The sequence below is a fragment of the Podarcis filfolensis genome (assembly GCF_964270895.1).
Source record: "Podarcis filfolensis genome assembly, chromosome: 3".
Taxonomy (NCBI): Eukaryota; Metazoa; Chordata; class Lepidosauria; order Squamata; family Lacertidae; genus Podarcis; species Podarcis filfolensis.
The window spans coordinates 20219527-20234800 of NC_139606.1; the positions used below are offsets into that span (position 1 = coordinate 20219527).

Consider the following 15274-nt stretch of genomic DNA (forward strand, 5'->3'; position numbering starts at 1 on the left):
AGTGGCAAATACAAAAGGGGAATAATCTTGTTTTGGTCTCCTCCATATTCTACAGAAAATCTTGCCCCAGTCATTTTATAAAATGTGACATGAAATAATCTGTTGATGTTTTTACCACCAACGCTGTAAGAAATCAAACTAGCTAGATCAAGACTTCTGTATATATTCAGGTATGTGGAAGGAAGGCAGGGACAGAACGATGGCAGAAAAATAAACACAGCAGAGGTGAAAACAGCATCTCTATATGATGGTGAAGATGAGGGCAGGTAAGGTAAAGAAATAGAGCAAACACACTGGGAAAAACAATTCATAAAAGGGGTCAAGAAAGGAGCAATGCACAAAAGATAAAATGAGATTTCTATTCTGAGACCCTGCTCACTAGTTTGGGCCTCTGAATTTTCTCTAAGACAGAAAATAATACAATATAAACAGGCTAAGAAATCCTTTTTGTGATATTGAAAAAAGGAGATACCCAATGTACCACCATCTTAAGAGACTTTTGCTTGTAGAACAGAACTTTTCCTTCCTGTCCCCTTTCCTGAAGCCATCCTTCAAAATCAGATCCACAGGGTTGGGGAATCCCACCACAGCAGATTTTTGAGAAATGCAGGGGAGAGGAAGGGAAAGCCTTGTTGCATGAGTGGAGTTCTGCTCACAAAGCACTGAGTACAACCCAGACACATTCTGATATTCTTCTTTGTAGAGCTAACAAAGAACTAGAGAGGTGAGAGACCTGATTCCTAAGCAATTCAAATCTGAATTTTTATGTTTGAAATGTTTGAAAGCTGGAACAATAAGTACAAATACAGATTCTCATGCAGCATAAATTTTGCAAAGATGAAATAATGGAGCCTATTCTCTCTCTCTCTCTCTCTGACTAACCCATTTCTGTACAACTCCAAAAGCTAGCACTTATTCTTGAGAGAGATACTCTCCATAAATCTTGATGGTGTATACCATTTTAGGTACTGAGAATTTTGGGGTGAGAAACCCTCATCTACTTTAACTGCAGGTTTGACTTTTCTCTTAACCTGAGCTTTTGGCTTTTCATCTGAAGCATGCCATTACGGCCTCTTTTAGTGGGATGCAATCTCTAAGTCTGCATCTTTTATCTGTATAACTGTGCTTTTAGATGTTTATAGGACGTTTTCAATTGCTTTTATTATAGCTATCTTCAAATATCTTAAGGGCTGTCACATCAAAGAGGGAACTAGCTTGTTCTTTCCTGCTTTCCTCCTCTGGATGGTAGGACTCGGAACCAATGGCTTCAAGTTACAAGAAAGGAGATTCCTACTAAACATTCGAAAAAACTTTCTGACCGGACCGTAAGAGCTGTTCGGAAGTGGAACAGACTCTCACGAGAGGTGGTGGACTCTTCTTCCTTGGAGGTTTTTAAACAGAGGTTGGATGGCCATCTGTCATGGATGCTTTCGCTGAGATTCCTGCATTGCAAGGGTTGGACTAGATGAATTCTTGGGTCCCTTCCAACTCTACAACTCTATGATTCTATTGTAAGTTACTTTGAGCCACTATGGGAAAAGTGACTCATATACTGTATATAACAAAGAAAGAAAACAATCTGCAGATAATTTGACACGTTAGTAGAACTACCAGCTACTTTTTCATCCACTTGCAAGGAATTCTCCGTTTGAAACCTTATTAGCCCAATATGATAACAGGGCATATTAATTCTACACCTCCTGGCAGTGTGCAGAGGTTCCTTAATCAAAGATTTTTGTCTAGCCGGATACTAAGTGTGAAATTCAACACTATGGGTTATTTCCGTTCATAAAACAGGGCATCCCCTTTCTCTCCTCTGCTTTGCAGCCCCAAATCTGCTCCATGGGGTGTCCCACAATCTCCCCCTCCCACAGCAAATTGAGGGGGTGCGTGTCAGGAAAAAAAGAGGAAGAGGAAGTTCTGTTGTATGAGGTGTCTGTTCTGCAAAGGTATGAACACTCCTGGGTACAGGGCACTCTTCTGCATCAAAGACCTGTAAAATTTGTTCAACTAGCTATTTAGAAGCAAAATGTGCATGCTTCAAATTGTCACTGAAATTCTGCACAAAGTTATGCTTTAGGAAATTCTCACATCATCATCTGAAAAGCTAACATTTTAATTTCCTAGATGATGTTTTAAAATTTAATTTTTAATGTAAAAAGCGTCCACACAAAAGCATCCTTCAGAGCACACGGCTAGACAGTCGTAAAGGCATATTAAGAGGTTTTTGTTACTGTACAAAAAGACACAGTGTAATTTGGAAGTTGAAATTATTGTAATTAAAAATGCAGCAGCTTTTACAGCCTGCTTGGATTGAGGGCCTCTATATTAGATTGCCTCCATTTTGAGTCTTTTTGTGTCTGCTTTATGTAGCCCACACTGTACCATCAATGCACAAGATAGAAGTCTCGGCAAGCTTGAGACTAACCTCAAGGTGTACAAAAGCATTAAAAAATGCAATGGAAAACTCTCCTTAAAACCTCAATACAGCACTATAACTCCTCAATGGAACTGACAAGTGGGTGGGAGGAGGGAATTGACTGAACAGGAGAACAGTGAAACAGACGTCTCTAGTATTTTCTGGAAAGCTGTTTGTTTGCCACACATTTGAACACCTTTTAAGAGATAATAACCAAATTTTGCATGATCATTACATGTTTTTAGGTGCCAGGCAAGAACATTCCTCTTTAACCAGGCCTTTCACCATTAAATACTATATGGCTTGCTAAAACTTTGGGGCGGGGAGGGAGAGACACTATGATTATTTTATTATCTTGTCTATTATATAGTTTTTATTTTTATGCTCCATAAAATGTGTTCTTATTGTTGTACACCAACCTGAGATCTTTTGATCTCAGGTATATAGTATACCTTTTGATCTCAGGTGGTATATAGTTCCTATTATTGTTTATTATTATTTCCTGAGAAGCAGCAGGTTGCCTTCTTTGTTTGGATATAACTGGCTGTTGTTTGGAATCCAGATGGCGGATTGGACCTTTCAAAACTACTGATTTTAGCCACTTTATTACAGCGAGGTATGAAGGTGCAGGTATATGTATAAAAGGGTAGAAAGAACCATCTTATTGGCTGGATAGATCACTTACTGGTTCACAGTGAGAAGCTATTTCTCAATATCCTCAAAGGCTGGAAGACAGAGCTGCCCATAGACAACAATGGAGAAAATAATAATTTAATATAGCTGGGATTGGGCATGAGCGTCCAGATGACTCCATCTCTTCCCTCCCCACTACATCCATCCATCCATCCATCTATCTATCTATCTATCTATCTATGGAGGGGGAACTCCAAGAAGCAGCCCAACAAGGGCTTTGTAGGCTCAGTGAGCATAGAATGCTGCCTACCTGGATGAGGCTGGATACGGACCTTCAGGACAGGGAGGCATGGCATTGAACATCTAATCCTAAACGACAGTACTCCACACTGTGACCTTTGGGTACAGGTTTGAACAAGTGGTCATGTTCATAGCACAGTGTGTGCCTGCTATATTTCTGATCAAGCTGAAAAAGCCACAGAAGGTGTACTGGGTACAGATTTCAAAGTGTTATGAATCTCACCTTTCATTTTTAGACATTTCAGAATTAAATGAAGTGTCTAATGTATGGTAAAATATCAAAAGCCTGAGGAGTTGCTAAGTTCCAGGCTTCTAGCAGGCAAGGCTTAATAATAATAAAAAATAATAATAATAAATACCGTATTTTTTGCTCTATAAGACTCACTTTTTCCCTCCTAAAAAGTAAGGGGAAATGTATGTGCGTCTTATGGAGCGAATGCAGGCTGTGCAGCTATCCCAGAAGCCAGAACAGCAAGAGGGATTGCTGCTTTCACTGTGCAGTGATCCCTCTTGCTGTTCTGGCTTGTGAGATTCAGAATATTTTTTTTCTTGTTTTCCTCCTCCAAAAACTAGGTGCGTCTTGTGGTCTGGTGCGTCTTATAGAGCGAAAAATACGGTAAATAAATAAATAAATAAATCTTTTGTGTCTTCCATGAATATTCAGAAGCAGAATAAAACAATGCAGCACAAACTATGCAAATTAAGAACCACTTAATTCATAACTTGCACAGCTATAGAACAGCTTTTGTTGTAGAACTTGGGATTAGCCCAATGCAGAATTTTAAAGTTTTTGCCAGAGTACAGCCGGCCTAATCATATGTCATTTAGAGGGGAGTAATGTCAAACCAAGAAGCGCCTCAGGTCACCTTTGCTCTCAACTAGAGAATAAATAATGTCTGATTCTGGATGGAATCTAAAGAGTGGTGTGCTATTGAGGCAAGTGCTTCTTTTGCCAAAATATAAATTTCTAAAATCACACTGAATTCCACTTAGGAATACAGTCATACCTTGATTTTCGAACAGCTTAGTTCTCAAACATTTTGGTTCCGGATGCTACAAACCCAGAAGTAACTGTTCTGGTTGGCGAACTATTTTTGGAAGCCGAACGTCCAACGGGGCTTCCGATTGGCTGCAGGAGCTTCCTGCAGCCAATCAGAAGCCGTGCTTTGGTTTCCAAACATTTGGAAGTTGAACAGACTTCCGGAACGGATTCTGTTTGACTTCCGAGGTATGACTGTATTTAGTAACAGCTTTTCTGGGTGTGCCAAGCATTTTGGTAGGAAATGGGCTTAGAAAAGCCTGGGTATATGCACATAAGTCTCTTGTCAACCACTGTGCTTACAGGAAGCTAGTATTTTTCCTTGCGTTGTGACAGAGAACCTCAGTTCTTCCTGAGGACAGATCAAGAGGCAAGATGCAAACCCTACTCAAATGCAGAGGTGCAAGAGAATCTGAAACACATTTCAAGTAAAAATGTCTCCAAGTAGAGACAATATTCAAGTACTAGGCTAGACAACCTTGAATACTGTTTTACATCTGGTAATCTTTGTTTCAATGCAGTTAGAACCAACTTAACTTCATGAGAATGGGTTGAGTGCTACCTTCATCTTCTAGCTATCTTATTTTAGGAAAAAATAAACAAAGAAAAAACATAGAATGGATAATAAAATCTATCTTTTTATTTGGGGCCTATTAGTCCAGCCTCCTGTGCTCACAATGGCTGCCTACTGTAAGCTTACAATCAGGATCTGCTTTATAATATAATTTATTATAAATAAAATGCCAATATTTTAGACTGAAGCCTCATTTTAATAAGGTTACTTTGCACATCTACACATCTTAACATAGGTTTATTTAGTACTACTTCTAAATGCAGCACTTTTTAAAGTACTTTATTTTCTATATACAGCCATACAGGGCCAATAAATATATGCCCAAACTGCCTGTTTTTACAAGTCAATGGGAAAGACCAAAGAGCATTTATTTAGGTACTGTGCCATTATAGCACAAGTAGATTTATAATATATATGACATTTTAAAACATGTCTGGTAGTCATGTTTTCGGATCTGTGTGGTAGAGAAACCCTTCTCTAGCAAAATTCCCAGTGCCTCTACAGTTCACAAGCGTAAAGCATACAACCTTCAGTTGCACAGCTTATACTAACCTGAAGTTACATAGCTCACAGCATTATTAACAGGAAAGTTCAGAATTGCAAATTGCACAAAAAGCCCCCACAAATGTATGTAATTCAATCTTTTAAAAATAAGCCTAATACCATGCTAAATAAAACATTTATCAGCATAAACAAAATTTGATGAAAATATTACTAATGCAGTAGGTGTGATGGAGAGGATGTATTATAGACTACATATCACTGCTGTTCCCCCTCCAGCTGTTTTGAAGGCAAGTTTCTAAAAGACTTCCTGCAAAATCATTCTAACCTGTTGGTTCAAAAAGCAGGATTTTTCAGTACTGCAAACTTTGCATGTGCTTTTCTTTAACAAAGATATAATAATTCATGTCACTACCACGCACCAAACATTAGCCTAAAGCCGACTCCATAAATAGCAGACATATGTTTAACACAGAAACAAGAGGAATATATATACCTTTTCCTGTCGTACAACAACAACAACAACAAAACAACCCAATCTTGGTTTGTTTTTTTCTCTCTAGAAATCGGGCTTTCGTTCTGAAGCGGCAAGGGTGGTTATGGAAAAACATGTTGCTCCAGGGGGCTGATTTAACTTTCGGTAACTGCATCCGTTAAAAGATTTGACTGTGCTGAGCAACACACTGGGACCCGGCCCGTTATGCAACATTTGTTTCCTTTACTGAAGAGGCAAATTGACATTTAACCCAACATAAAATATTTAATATACATAGAAAAATACATATACACACATACATACACAAACAAAAAAGGGCTTTTGTTTTTTTTACCTAAATGCAAACTGGATGAGGATCCATGTGATGAAAGTGAAGGCGGAGGCGTAAGTGAATGTCCAGGAGTTTGGCTTGGCAGAGGCATGCCTATTGGGCTTGGAGAGGAGGAAAATCCCAGACTATTGTAAAATGGCTGCCCTATGGGTGCTAGGCTGCTACTAGATCTTTTGTACAAGTCAGAGCTAGTAGATAGAGACTCTCTCCTTGTGGCACTACTACTTGCAGAACTGCCAACTGAAGGAAGAAATAAAAAGACCCTATTACATACAGCGTCAACCAAGGAAAACCTAGCCCCAACCTACAGCTGGGTCATAACAGATGTGATCACAATCATTATAACAATCAAAATTATTCCAAAGACAAATTAACTGTGATAACCACACATGATTTAATATAAATCACAAAATGAGCACAAGCATCATCCCTCAAATCAGGAAGGATTTTTAAGCAATCGCCAAGTCTCGACACACTCAAGACTTAGTAACATTTCTGAGGTTATTTTGATACACTGGAGTCGGGCTTTGGGACCAATAGTCAGGTATGTCGTACTGTGTTAAAATGAACCAATGAAGCGGAGTATTAATTTGAAATAATTTCTGTTAAATGGTGTCCCCTTCCGCCCCCCCCAAGCTGAATTACTATATTGACAGGAGCTCCCCTTGTCCCCCGCAACAACCCCCAGCTCTGTAGTGCTACGGGACTTGGTTCTACAGGAGAATCCCTAAAAGACATTTTGTTCCATGCTACTTCACAATTGCTACTAATTTTTTTTCCTGAGATTCCACACTTCTCAGAACCATTCAAATGGATCACACTCTCTAAGTAAGCACTCTTTTAAAAAAGAAAAAGTCCAATGACATTTTGAAGGCAGATCATAAAAGGGATTTGAACTGCAATAGCAAAATATACGTGGTCACGTTTAAACAAGGAACTGGGATATGTACTTAAAAAGTATGGACTAATAGTTCAATGACGTACTTGAATTTTATAGGATAAATGTCATACCATTTAAAAAATCTTAATTTGTAACTTTATGTGAAAGTAAAGGCAATGGGCAGATATTGAGATTACCTAAACATAATTGAAGACACTAGGTATAACTTTGCTTCCCTGTTTAGCAAATGAGAGCAAATATCTTGAACTGCTTCACCTGTTTGTTAAGAAGCAGTCAAACTTATTCTGCTTTTAATTCAGAAATGCAGTGTATGTCCAGATTAACTGCCACTCATCATTATGTCAAATTAAATACAGAAGCAGGCTGGTGTCTATCAATCATCTAGGACTCAAGCAACATATAACATTTGCCTGAGAGGATTAATATACTACCCACCCACAACCTGGAGATGTGTGACACACATTTTTGCTATATCCTTACTCTGCTTTGTAGAACCTGATTTTAGCACACTACAAAGGACTAGTCAAGTAACAAGAAGAAATAAGTTGCAGGTAATATTTTAATTCTAATTTAGGATAGCATTATTAACAAACATAATAACTGGGGAAACGATTTATCAATATGAAGAGCTCTTTTAAAAATAGTATATGCATAGCACTTTCAAACATAATTGGGGACTTGAATGGATTTTTGTTTATATAATCAAGCCAAGATTACAGGATTAAACTTGGAAATGACAAATGGCTTCAATTAACTACTGACAGGGTATAAGGAGCACAAGACTACAATAAGGTTGTTTTTATAAATGGGCACATCTGTATCATACTCAGCTAAGGGAGTGAAAAACAAAAAAAAAAAAAACAAAACTTTGGAAGTCTTAAGGGTACTCTATGTAAAAATGACATGGACATAATTCTCCATTTTGCCATTCATAGCTTTCTGTTGAAAGCATTTTAAGATTTGTACAAAGGGCACCTTTTTTTACACTATATTGTATCTACTCATTAAAAAAATGGAATTTACTGGCTAATATAAAAACCATCCTACAAGACTAAAAAGGGAAACTGCTTATAACGGTCAAAACTGAAGAGTTTTATTAAATTCTCCAATACATTAAAAAAATTGTTTCACATGGGACATTTTCCACTGTCAGGGTGTGCAAGCGCACTTCTATTTTGTAACGTGCGCAGAATTGTGTGTGCTTCACACATACCTTCTATGCAATGCAAACAACAAACTACTTATGTGTGCTTCACCATACATTCAACACTTCCTTCAATAATAAACCAATTTCCACAATCTTAACAGGTTGACAAATTCTAGAAAGGTGTTGAGGTACTTGTGTTACCAAAGCTGTGAATAAAACAGTAAAAATCATTGTCCAATGAAAATAAATAATGGCTATTCCTAAATATTTATAAACTAAAGCAGGTCCAATAGGAATGGGAGGGCGGGAATTTCGCTTGCCCACTGCTCAGCCATAGTTGCATTTAAGGGACATAAACTTTGAAAAGCACAAGACAAATCAACCACAATAGAGAATTGGTTTGAAGAGCTGCAAATGTGAGCTGTCTGTCAAAGGCATCAACACGCTCAACCCTGTTTCTCGTGTACAAGGCCTAGCAGGCTAAACTGCCTTCTGTTGAACTCCAGATGTACCATTTTTGATGCATGTGGGAAATAAATATGCAAAAACAGGATTTTCTTTCATCCACAGCAATTCATACAACCTGTTCAGTTTTCCTTCTTTAAAAATGTAACTTACTAGATGCGCCAAATCCACCGAGTGCAGAGCCAATGGCAGCTCCTAAGGAGCTGCTGCTTCCAAAGCCAAGGGATGTGCTTCCTGGTTGGCCAGGACCATGCGAAAAGAGTGAACTGCTCTGGGAGTTATTGGTCAAAGTACTGTTGCCATAAAATGAATTGGACTGTAGGCTACTGTTTGTTTGCTGCTGCTGCGGCTGCGGCTGGGCACCAAGGGGCCGGAAAAGCCCGTTTGTGGCTGCTGTGAGGTTGTTTGCTGTTCCTCCAGCTGAAGCTGCTGCTGCTGTAAAGAGACATGGTTTTCAGTCATCAGATTCTAGAACATTTCGACTTTAGAAAAATGAGACTATTATTTTCATTACTCTCTCCCATAAAGGCAAATCATCAGCAAACAAAAGAAATATCCAACGTAAAAACGATCCCAGTTGCATAAGATGTTAAGTAGATGAAATGAATTTTCTATGAAAATACAAGAGATAATTGTTGGGGAAACGCAAAGGAGTCTACAAATTCAACAGCCTTTCCCACTGTGGAAAGCTGTCCTGCCTTGGATGCTATATCCACAAACTGTAAAGAGCTTGGAGAAGGAGAGGGAGCTCCCACCTGTATGCTGGTCTTTCACAGAAAGCTGAAGGATTAAGAGTAGTTATTGTTTTCTGCAAAAGACAAGCAGCAAGGAATTAAAAAGACCTTTCCTCCTTTCCAAGTCTTCCACTCCACATGCAACATAGGGGTCTTATCTCTTTGCCTCAGGTGCTGTCATCTTTCTCACTGCTTTCCCCCTTTCAATGTTTGCTGTTGGGTTAATCTGATGGGGTATCACTTCACTTCCCTGCTCACTGTTGAGGGAAAATAGTATCTCAAACCCAGGCACTATCATATACTCTTTTCCCAGTATGGCTATTCAATTTCCCCCACTTCTACTTCATGGGTTTACAGCAAGCACAGGACTAGGATCCAGGTACCCTTCTGCCTCATCCAAATAAATCTCTTGAAAACTAAAGTCACCCTTAACCTTACGCCGGATTTTTTTTGGGGGGGGGGGGGGTTGATGCCAAAATTTTCTGAATGCAAAAATAAAACAAAAAGAATCAAATCATCAAGCCCGGCATTAGAAACCACTCCTTTTAGTTTCTTTCTTATTATTCACTCTATAGCTACACCAAGCTTACCTGCAAGGCTTTGAAGCAACCCCCACATTAGGAGAGCAGAACAAAGCAAAACGCTCCTTTAACATTCAGCGATTACTCTTCCTCTCCTCAAACTACTTCCTGGGCATGGCTTCCTATGTTATGGTAGAATGTCTGTGTGTTTTAGACTGAGCATAGAATCCTATCAAGGTGGAAGGAACCACAAGGGTCATCTAGTCCAACCCCCTGCAACGAAGGAATCTTTTTGCCTATCTACAACTTAGCAATGGCAGGAGGTCCCTTCTGTAATTGCAACATGCTGCCATCACAGAAATTACTACCAACATGTATAGCGGCCAGGGTGGGGGATGGTAATAGAAACATACTAGGTTGCCTTATACAGAGCCCAACTATTGCTACATCTAGCTCATTACTATTCACACAGATAGAAAGCAGTTCCTCAGGGTTTCAAATCAGAAGACCTTTGCATCCCTACCTAGAGATGCCAGGGAATGAGCCTTGGAACTTATTCATGCAAAGCATGCAAGTTACAGCACTGAAGTACGGCAGATTTAATTTTGGGATTTCTACTTGGGTTTTTAAATACAGCCAAGTACAAAAAAGGAAAAAATCAAGGTGCCTCTGAGCACATTCTGAGCCTCAGCATTTCATTTCCGTATCAGAATTGAACCGGGCTAGCTCCCAGACCATTCACACAATGGCTTTCTTTATTTCAGCAGCTTAATTCAAGGTGAGAAAGTCATTTTGTGGTTGATATTTTTTTAAGAACTGAGATTCAAAAACCCTTGCAGGTCTACTGCAAATCTCCCAGAGCGTTATCAGCAGATCTCAATCTACTTTCTGTTCACCTGTGTACAACCTGGTTCATACAATCATTTCTCCACGTGTCCAATATCTAAAGAGGGCGGCATTTGGTGGTGGGGGTAAAAGGGAATTTCTGGAACAATCCAGGAAATAGTCCTTCAGTAATTTAGCTTTTTATGCTTGGGAAGGGACAGGAGATGCAAATCTTGAGAGAAACAACCTGAACACAAACTTTCTTGCATATATGCGGGAGCTATGAGCAAATAATGCTAGCTATAAAGCAACACTATTTGAAAGAGTGCAAGCAGGGGGAGAGAACTGATTACTGTTAGAATGTTTCCCCATCAAATTGTGAAAGTGCTGCGAAAGATCTACCTACCTGCTTGTGCAGCTGCAGAACTGATGATGACAGGTGTTGAAGCCACCAATCTGACAGGTCCTCCAAGTCCAGTTCTGGCCCCAGGACCCACTACCAATGCACCAGTCTGATCGTAATAGGCAGTGGGGGCTAAGACTTGATAGCCTAATCAATACAAAACAAACACTAGTAAAATTTATTTATTTTGGGATAAGTGTTTTATTTTGCATCTATATGACGGATCGCTTTTTAAACAATGAGTAAACTGACAGCTTTTTATCTCCGAGAAAAGATGAACCAATTCTATTCCAAATCTAGTGGCAAAGGTTTGGCTCGGAGGTACAGTTTGCCACGCACCTGCTTGTCTAAAGACTAGACAGAGCAACTGTCTCTGAGCCACTCCCCCATCTGCCTTCATCTATTTGCTCTCCTAACTGTCTGCCCCAACCTTTCCAAGTAAGGAAAAGAAATACAAAATAATGGCTTTTCTGAGACAGTGGGAACGGATGTAACAAATGCTGCATGAGCCACCTAAAATGACCTGAAAGAGTGCTGCTTGTATACAGCCAAGGCAGAGGCATCTGTTTTTTAGAGAACTGGTGACACACCCCCACACCCCACAGTAACACTACAGAACCACAGTGGAGGACACCTCAGCATAACAGTTTCATTTTAAAATTATTATTTTTTATTAAAAAGCACTTTTTTGTAAGGGGGAATAAAAAACCCCCAAAACTTAGGGGAGTGGGGCTGATCCATCCTGCAAATCTGTCACCTCTACAGAGATGTAAAAAGCCAATGCACTGCTGTGTATTTGTCACAACGTGTGTGGAAACCCAGGGCCAATCAAGGAGATGGGAAAAAAGGTCAATGGTTTCTTCTGAAGTCCCCCTTCCATGCATGTAAGGGCTGCATGCAAGTGGCAGATTATGCCCAGGAGGCTCTGTGTTTCGTTTTGTTGTAAATACAAGCAAATAGTGCACATTAAATGGGGAGAAAGGGATACTGGAGATCACATGCATGTTCATAGGCATGTGACTCTATACCATTTGAAATCAACAAAGAACTATATATAGTTACAGGGATACTGAAACCTTCTGAGGAACAGGAGAATTGTAGTTTCATATTACAAATGCATATTCAAAACTAGACTGTGCTGTTCTTTTCTACTACCTTCACTACCATTTTCACATGCTAGCAAATGGGTCAGGCTTTCACTGCACTCTGCTTTACTGCTCCTCTGTAAAGAATGCAGAATAGGCCGTTAGAGAATAAATGTTACAAGTAATATAACAAAAACTCTTTCACAGATAAAAACTGCTCTTTATCAAATAGATGGCCCTTCTCTAGAACAAACAGAGCCAAGAACTGGTTTATTTTTTGTTTGGTTTTTTGCATAAAGAACACTCCTCGAGAAATGTACCTGCTTTTTGGGGTCAAGCACATCACACAATAGTGCAATATATCACTATAAATATGCATGATACTGGAGGCTCAAATTTTTAAATGTATGAGTGCCAATATAAAGGTTGAGAGCAATGTAGGTGTTGTGCAAGTTCCTTTGTATGGTACAAAATAGCATTTGCATTTTGTTTTGTGAAATTTTAATTACTGTACTGCAGCCTGACAAAAACTTAGGTCATTTTGCCTAGTGAAATATTTACTGAAAATACAGTGGTACCTCGGTTTTCAAACGCAATCCATTCCGGAAGATCGTTCGGCTTCCGAAATGTTCGAAAACTGAGGCGCAAAGGGCAACCTGCAATTTCAATGGAGAAAATCCGGGGGGGGGGGGGGGACTCAGCAGAAGCCGTTCAACTTCCGAGGCACGTTAGAAAACGGAGGCATTTACTTCCAGGATTTTGGCGTTCAAAAACTGAAACGTTCAGCTTCCAAGAAACTCAAAAACCGAGGTACCACTATAGTTAAAAGATTTAACTTAGGTCATAGAGAAGCTACTAAACTCTAGGACAGTGTTCTTCAGTCTTGGGCTCCCATCTGTTTTCGGACTCCAACTCCCATCATTCCCAGCCAGTTAGACACTGATCTGGGATGCTGTGAGTTGTAGTCTTGCAACATCCAAGGACCCAAGTTTGAAGGCGGCCACTCTAGAAGACCCCAGGAGTTTTATAGAACACCATGTATGATCATAAAGCAGTCTACCCTCCTCACAGCAACTACAATGGATGCTTTAACACCTGTGCTCTTTACCCCCTCTGATGATGGATGTATGGGTTTTCTCCACGTTTCTTGGAAACTGTAATTCTGAACAAAGCAGCAGCCAATTACAGCATATAGCCGATGAAAGTTTTGACATGTGGGTCGAGAGGGAAGTGGCTACTCCTAGATAATGGGTGTGCAGGAGTGCAATCCTGATTCCTCTAATTGCTGCCATTTTTAAAAAAGAAAAAGATAGAAAGAATACTGAGAGTCAAGAAGTGAATTCTTGACTCCATAGAATTATTTGTTTAGTCAATTGACTGGCTTTCCGGCCCTAACAAAAAGGTGACCTAATAATCATGTACATCATTATAGTAAGACTTTAATACCAATCACTACTACATTAATGACAGCAAATTCAAAGGAACACTTGTGCTATGAGTTAAAAATGTTATTTTGTGAACTTTATGAATCATGACAGCAGAACAGGCACTGCAGTGATCTTGCACAAAACAGAAATGTTATTTTCATTGATCTGATCTATCACCTCCAATCTTCTGAGCTAAAGGACCTTGATCCTTTACCTTTCTATGTGTCAGAGGTTCTCAAACTCTGGTCTGCAGACAGCTGGTGGTATGTACGTTTCATCCAAGAAAGGTTACGGAACAGTCAAGACTATCAGGCCTTGATTTTTTTCTTCTTCTGACAAATAGAGGCCATTTTAACCCCAGCCAGAATTACCAAACAGGCTAACGAGCCCCTGACCGAGGGCCTGTGATTTTCATAATATGGCACTTGTGTAGCCTAATTTATTCTAAACATCTACCAGTTAGTTGAAGGTCCCTAGTTGGCCAGGGCTCCATGATTTTCATATCACAGGACTGATTTTGACAAAGCTGGTACTGAAGGAAATAGAAGTTTATTGTGGTCCATCAAGACCTCCAGTAATGTTTAAGCGGAAATTTCCTTGGAAAAAAGGTGTGAGAAATGCTGCTTTATATGAAACAGAGAAGTTGTTACTATTTCTGTACCATTTATTCTTTTAAGGTATTTACAAACTGCCCTTCCAGAAACTTTCCAAGGCAGCCTTTTAATCTGTCTTAAATAATTTGGTATATTTTGCTAATATTAATTCATTAGTTAATTACTGTGTCAGTGTTCATTTCATTTACCAAGGGAGTAATTCAACAAAGCGCAATGGCAACTGTTCCATCAGCACAAATATTTCAGCTTACCAGACAAGATAATCCCCCTTCCCAACCGCTACGTGCTATTTAGGCGGTTCTCCCGATCCTACGAACCAATTTTGGGGGACACAAAAGTGGAAAGCCCCACTGTGCCAGCAGAGGTCCTTATGTGGGCTTCTGGTAGCGGGACTCATAAGCTGACTCCTGCCCCATATCCTAAGTTAGGTACAACATGCTTATACAGTAAATACTGAGCTAGTTTCTGTGATCCTTTCCTACAGCATTGTCATTTGTTGTATTGGTTTCTGCTTTTCCCTAGTACAAAACCTAAGCATTGCTTCCCTAAGACAAATCAGCAACCTCACGCCAATCAACTTTATTAGTCTGGCCTCAGCAGTTACATTGATTCTTGTCCTTGCCCACCATGTTGAGCGGAAATCTGTTCCACTTCTGCAGGAACACCATTGAAAAGAACCCTACACAAATTAGATGCTACATATGTAGATAACAAATGGAACAAAAAACAAACCACCTCTACTCCTCTCCAGCTACAGGTGTTTAGTGATTAAGGCTGCAGTCCTATACCCAAATACACAGAAGTAAGTCCCATTGAGAACAGTAGGACATAGAACTGTGCTAAGCCGGAGCTTTCCAAA

General features: G+C 39.6%; 1 protein-coding gene across 43 annotated transcripts in view; it reads right to left on the minus strand.

The window, feature by feature from the left end:
• The window catches only part of PUM2 (pumilio RNA binding family member 2), a 59813-nt gene that overhangs the window by 13933 nt on the left and 30606 nt on the right, over window positions 1–15274 (minus strand). For 24 of the 43 annotated variants that reach the window (XM_083607116.1, XM_083607125.1, XM_083607122.1 and 21 more), the window contains 3 exons: window positions 11293–11436; window positions 8960–9241; window positions 6297–6533 (listed from right to left, as the gene is read on the minus strand). In XM_083607116.1, coding sequence (XP_083463242.1) covers window positions 6297–6533; window positions 8960–9241; window positions 11293–11436 — 663 coding nt within the window. Of the gene's footprint in view, window positions 1–6296; window positions 6534–8959; window positions 9242–11292; window positions 11437–12952; window positions 13031–15274 lie in introns of all 43 variants that reach the window. The other 19 variants (XM_083607113.1, XM_083607106.1, XM_083607132.1 and 16 more) reach the window with 3 other exon arrangements.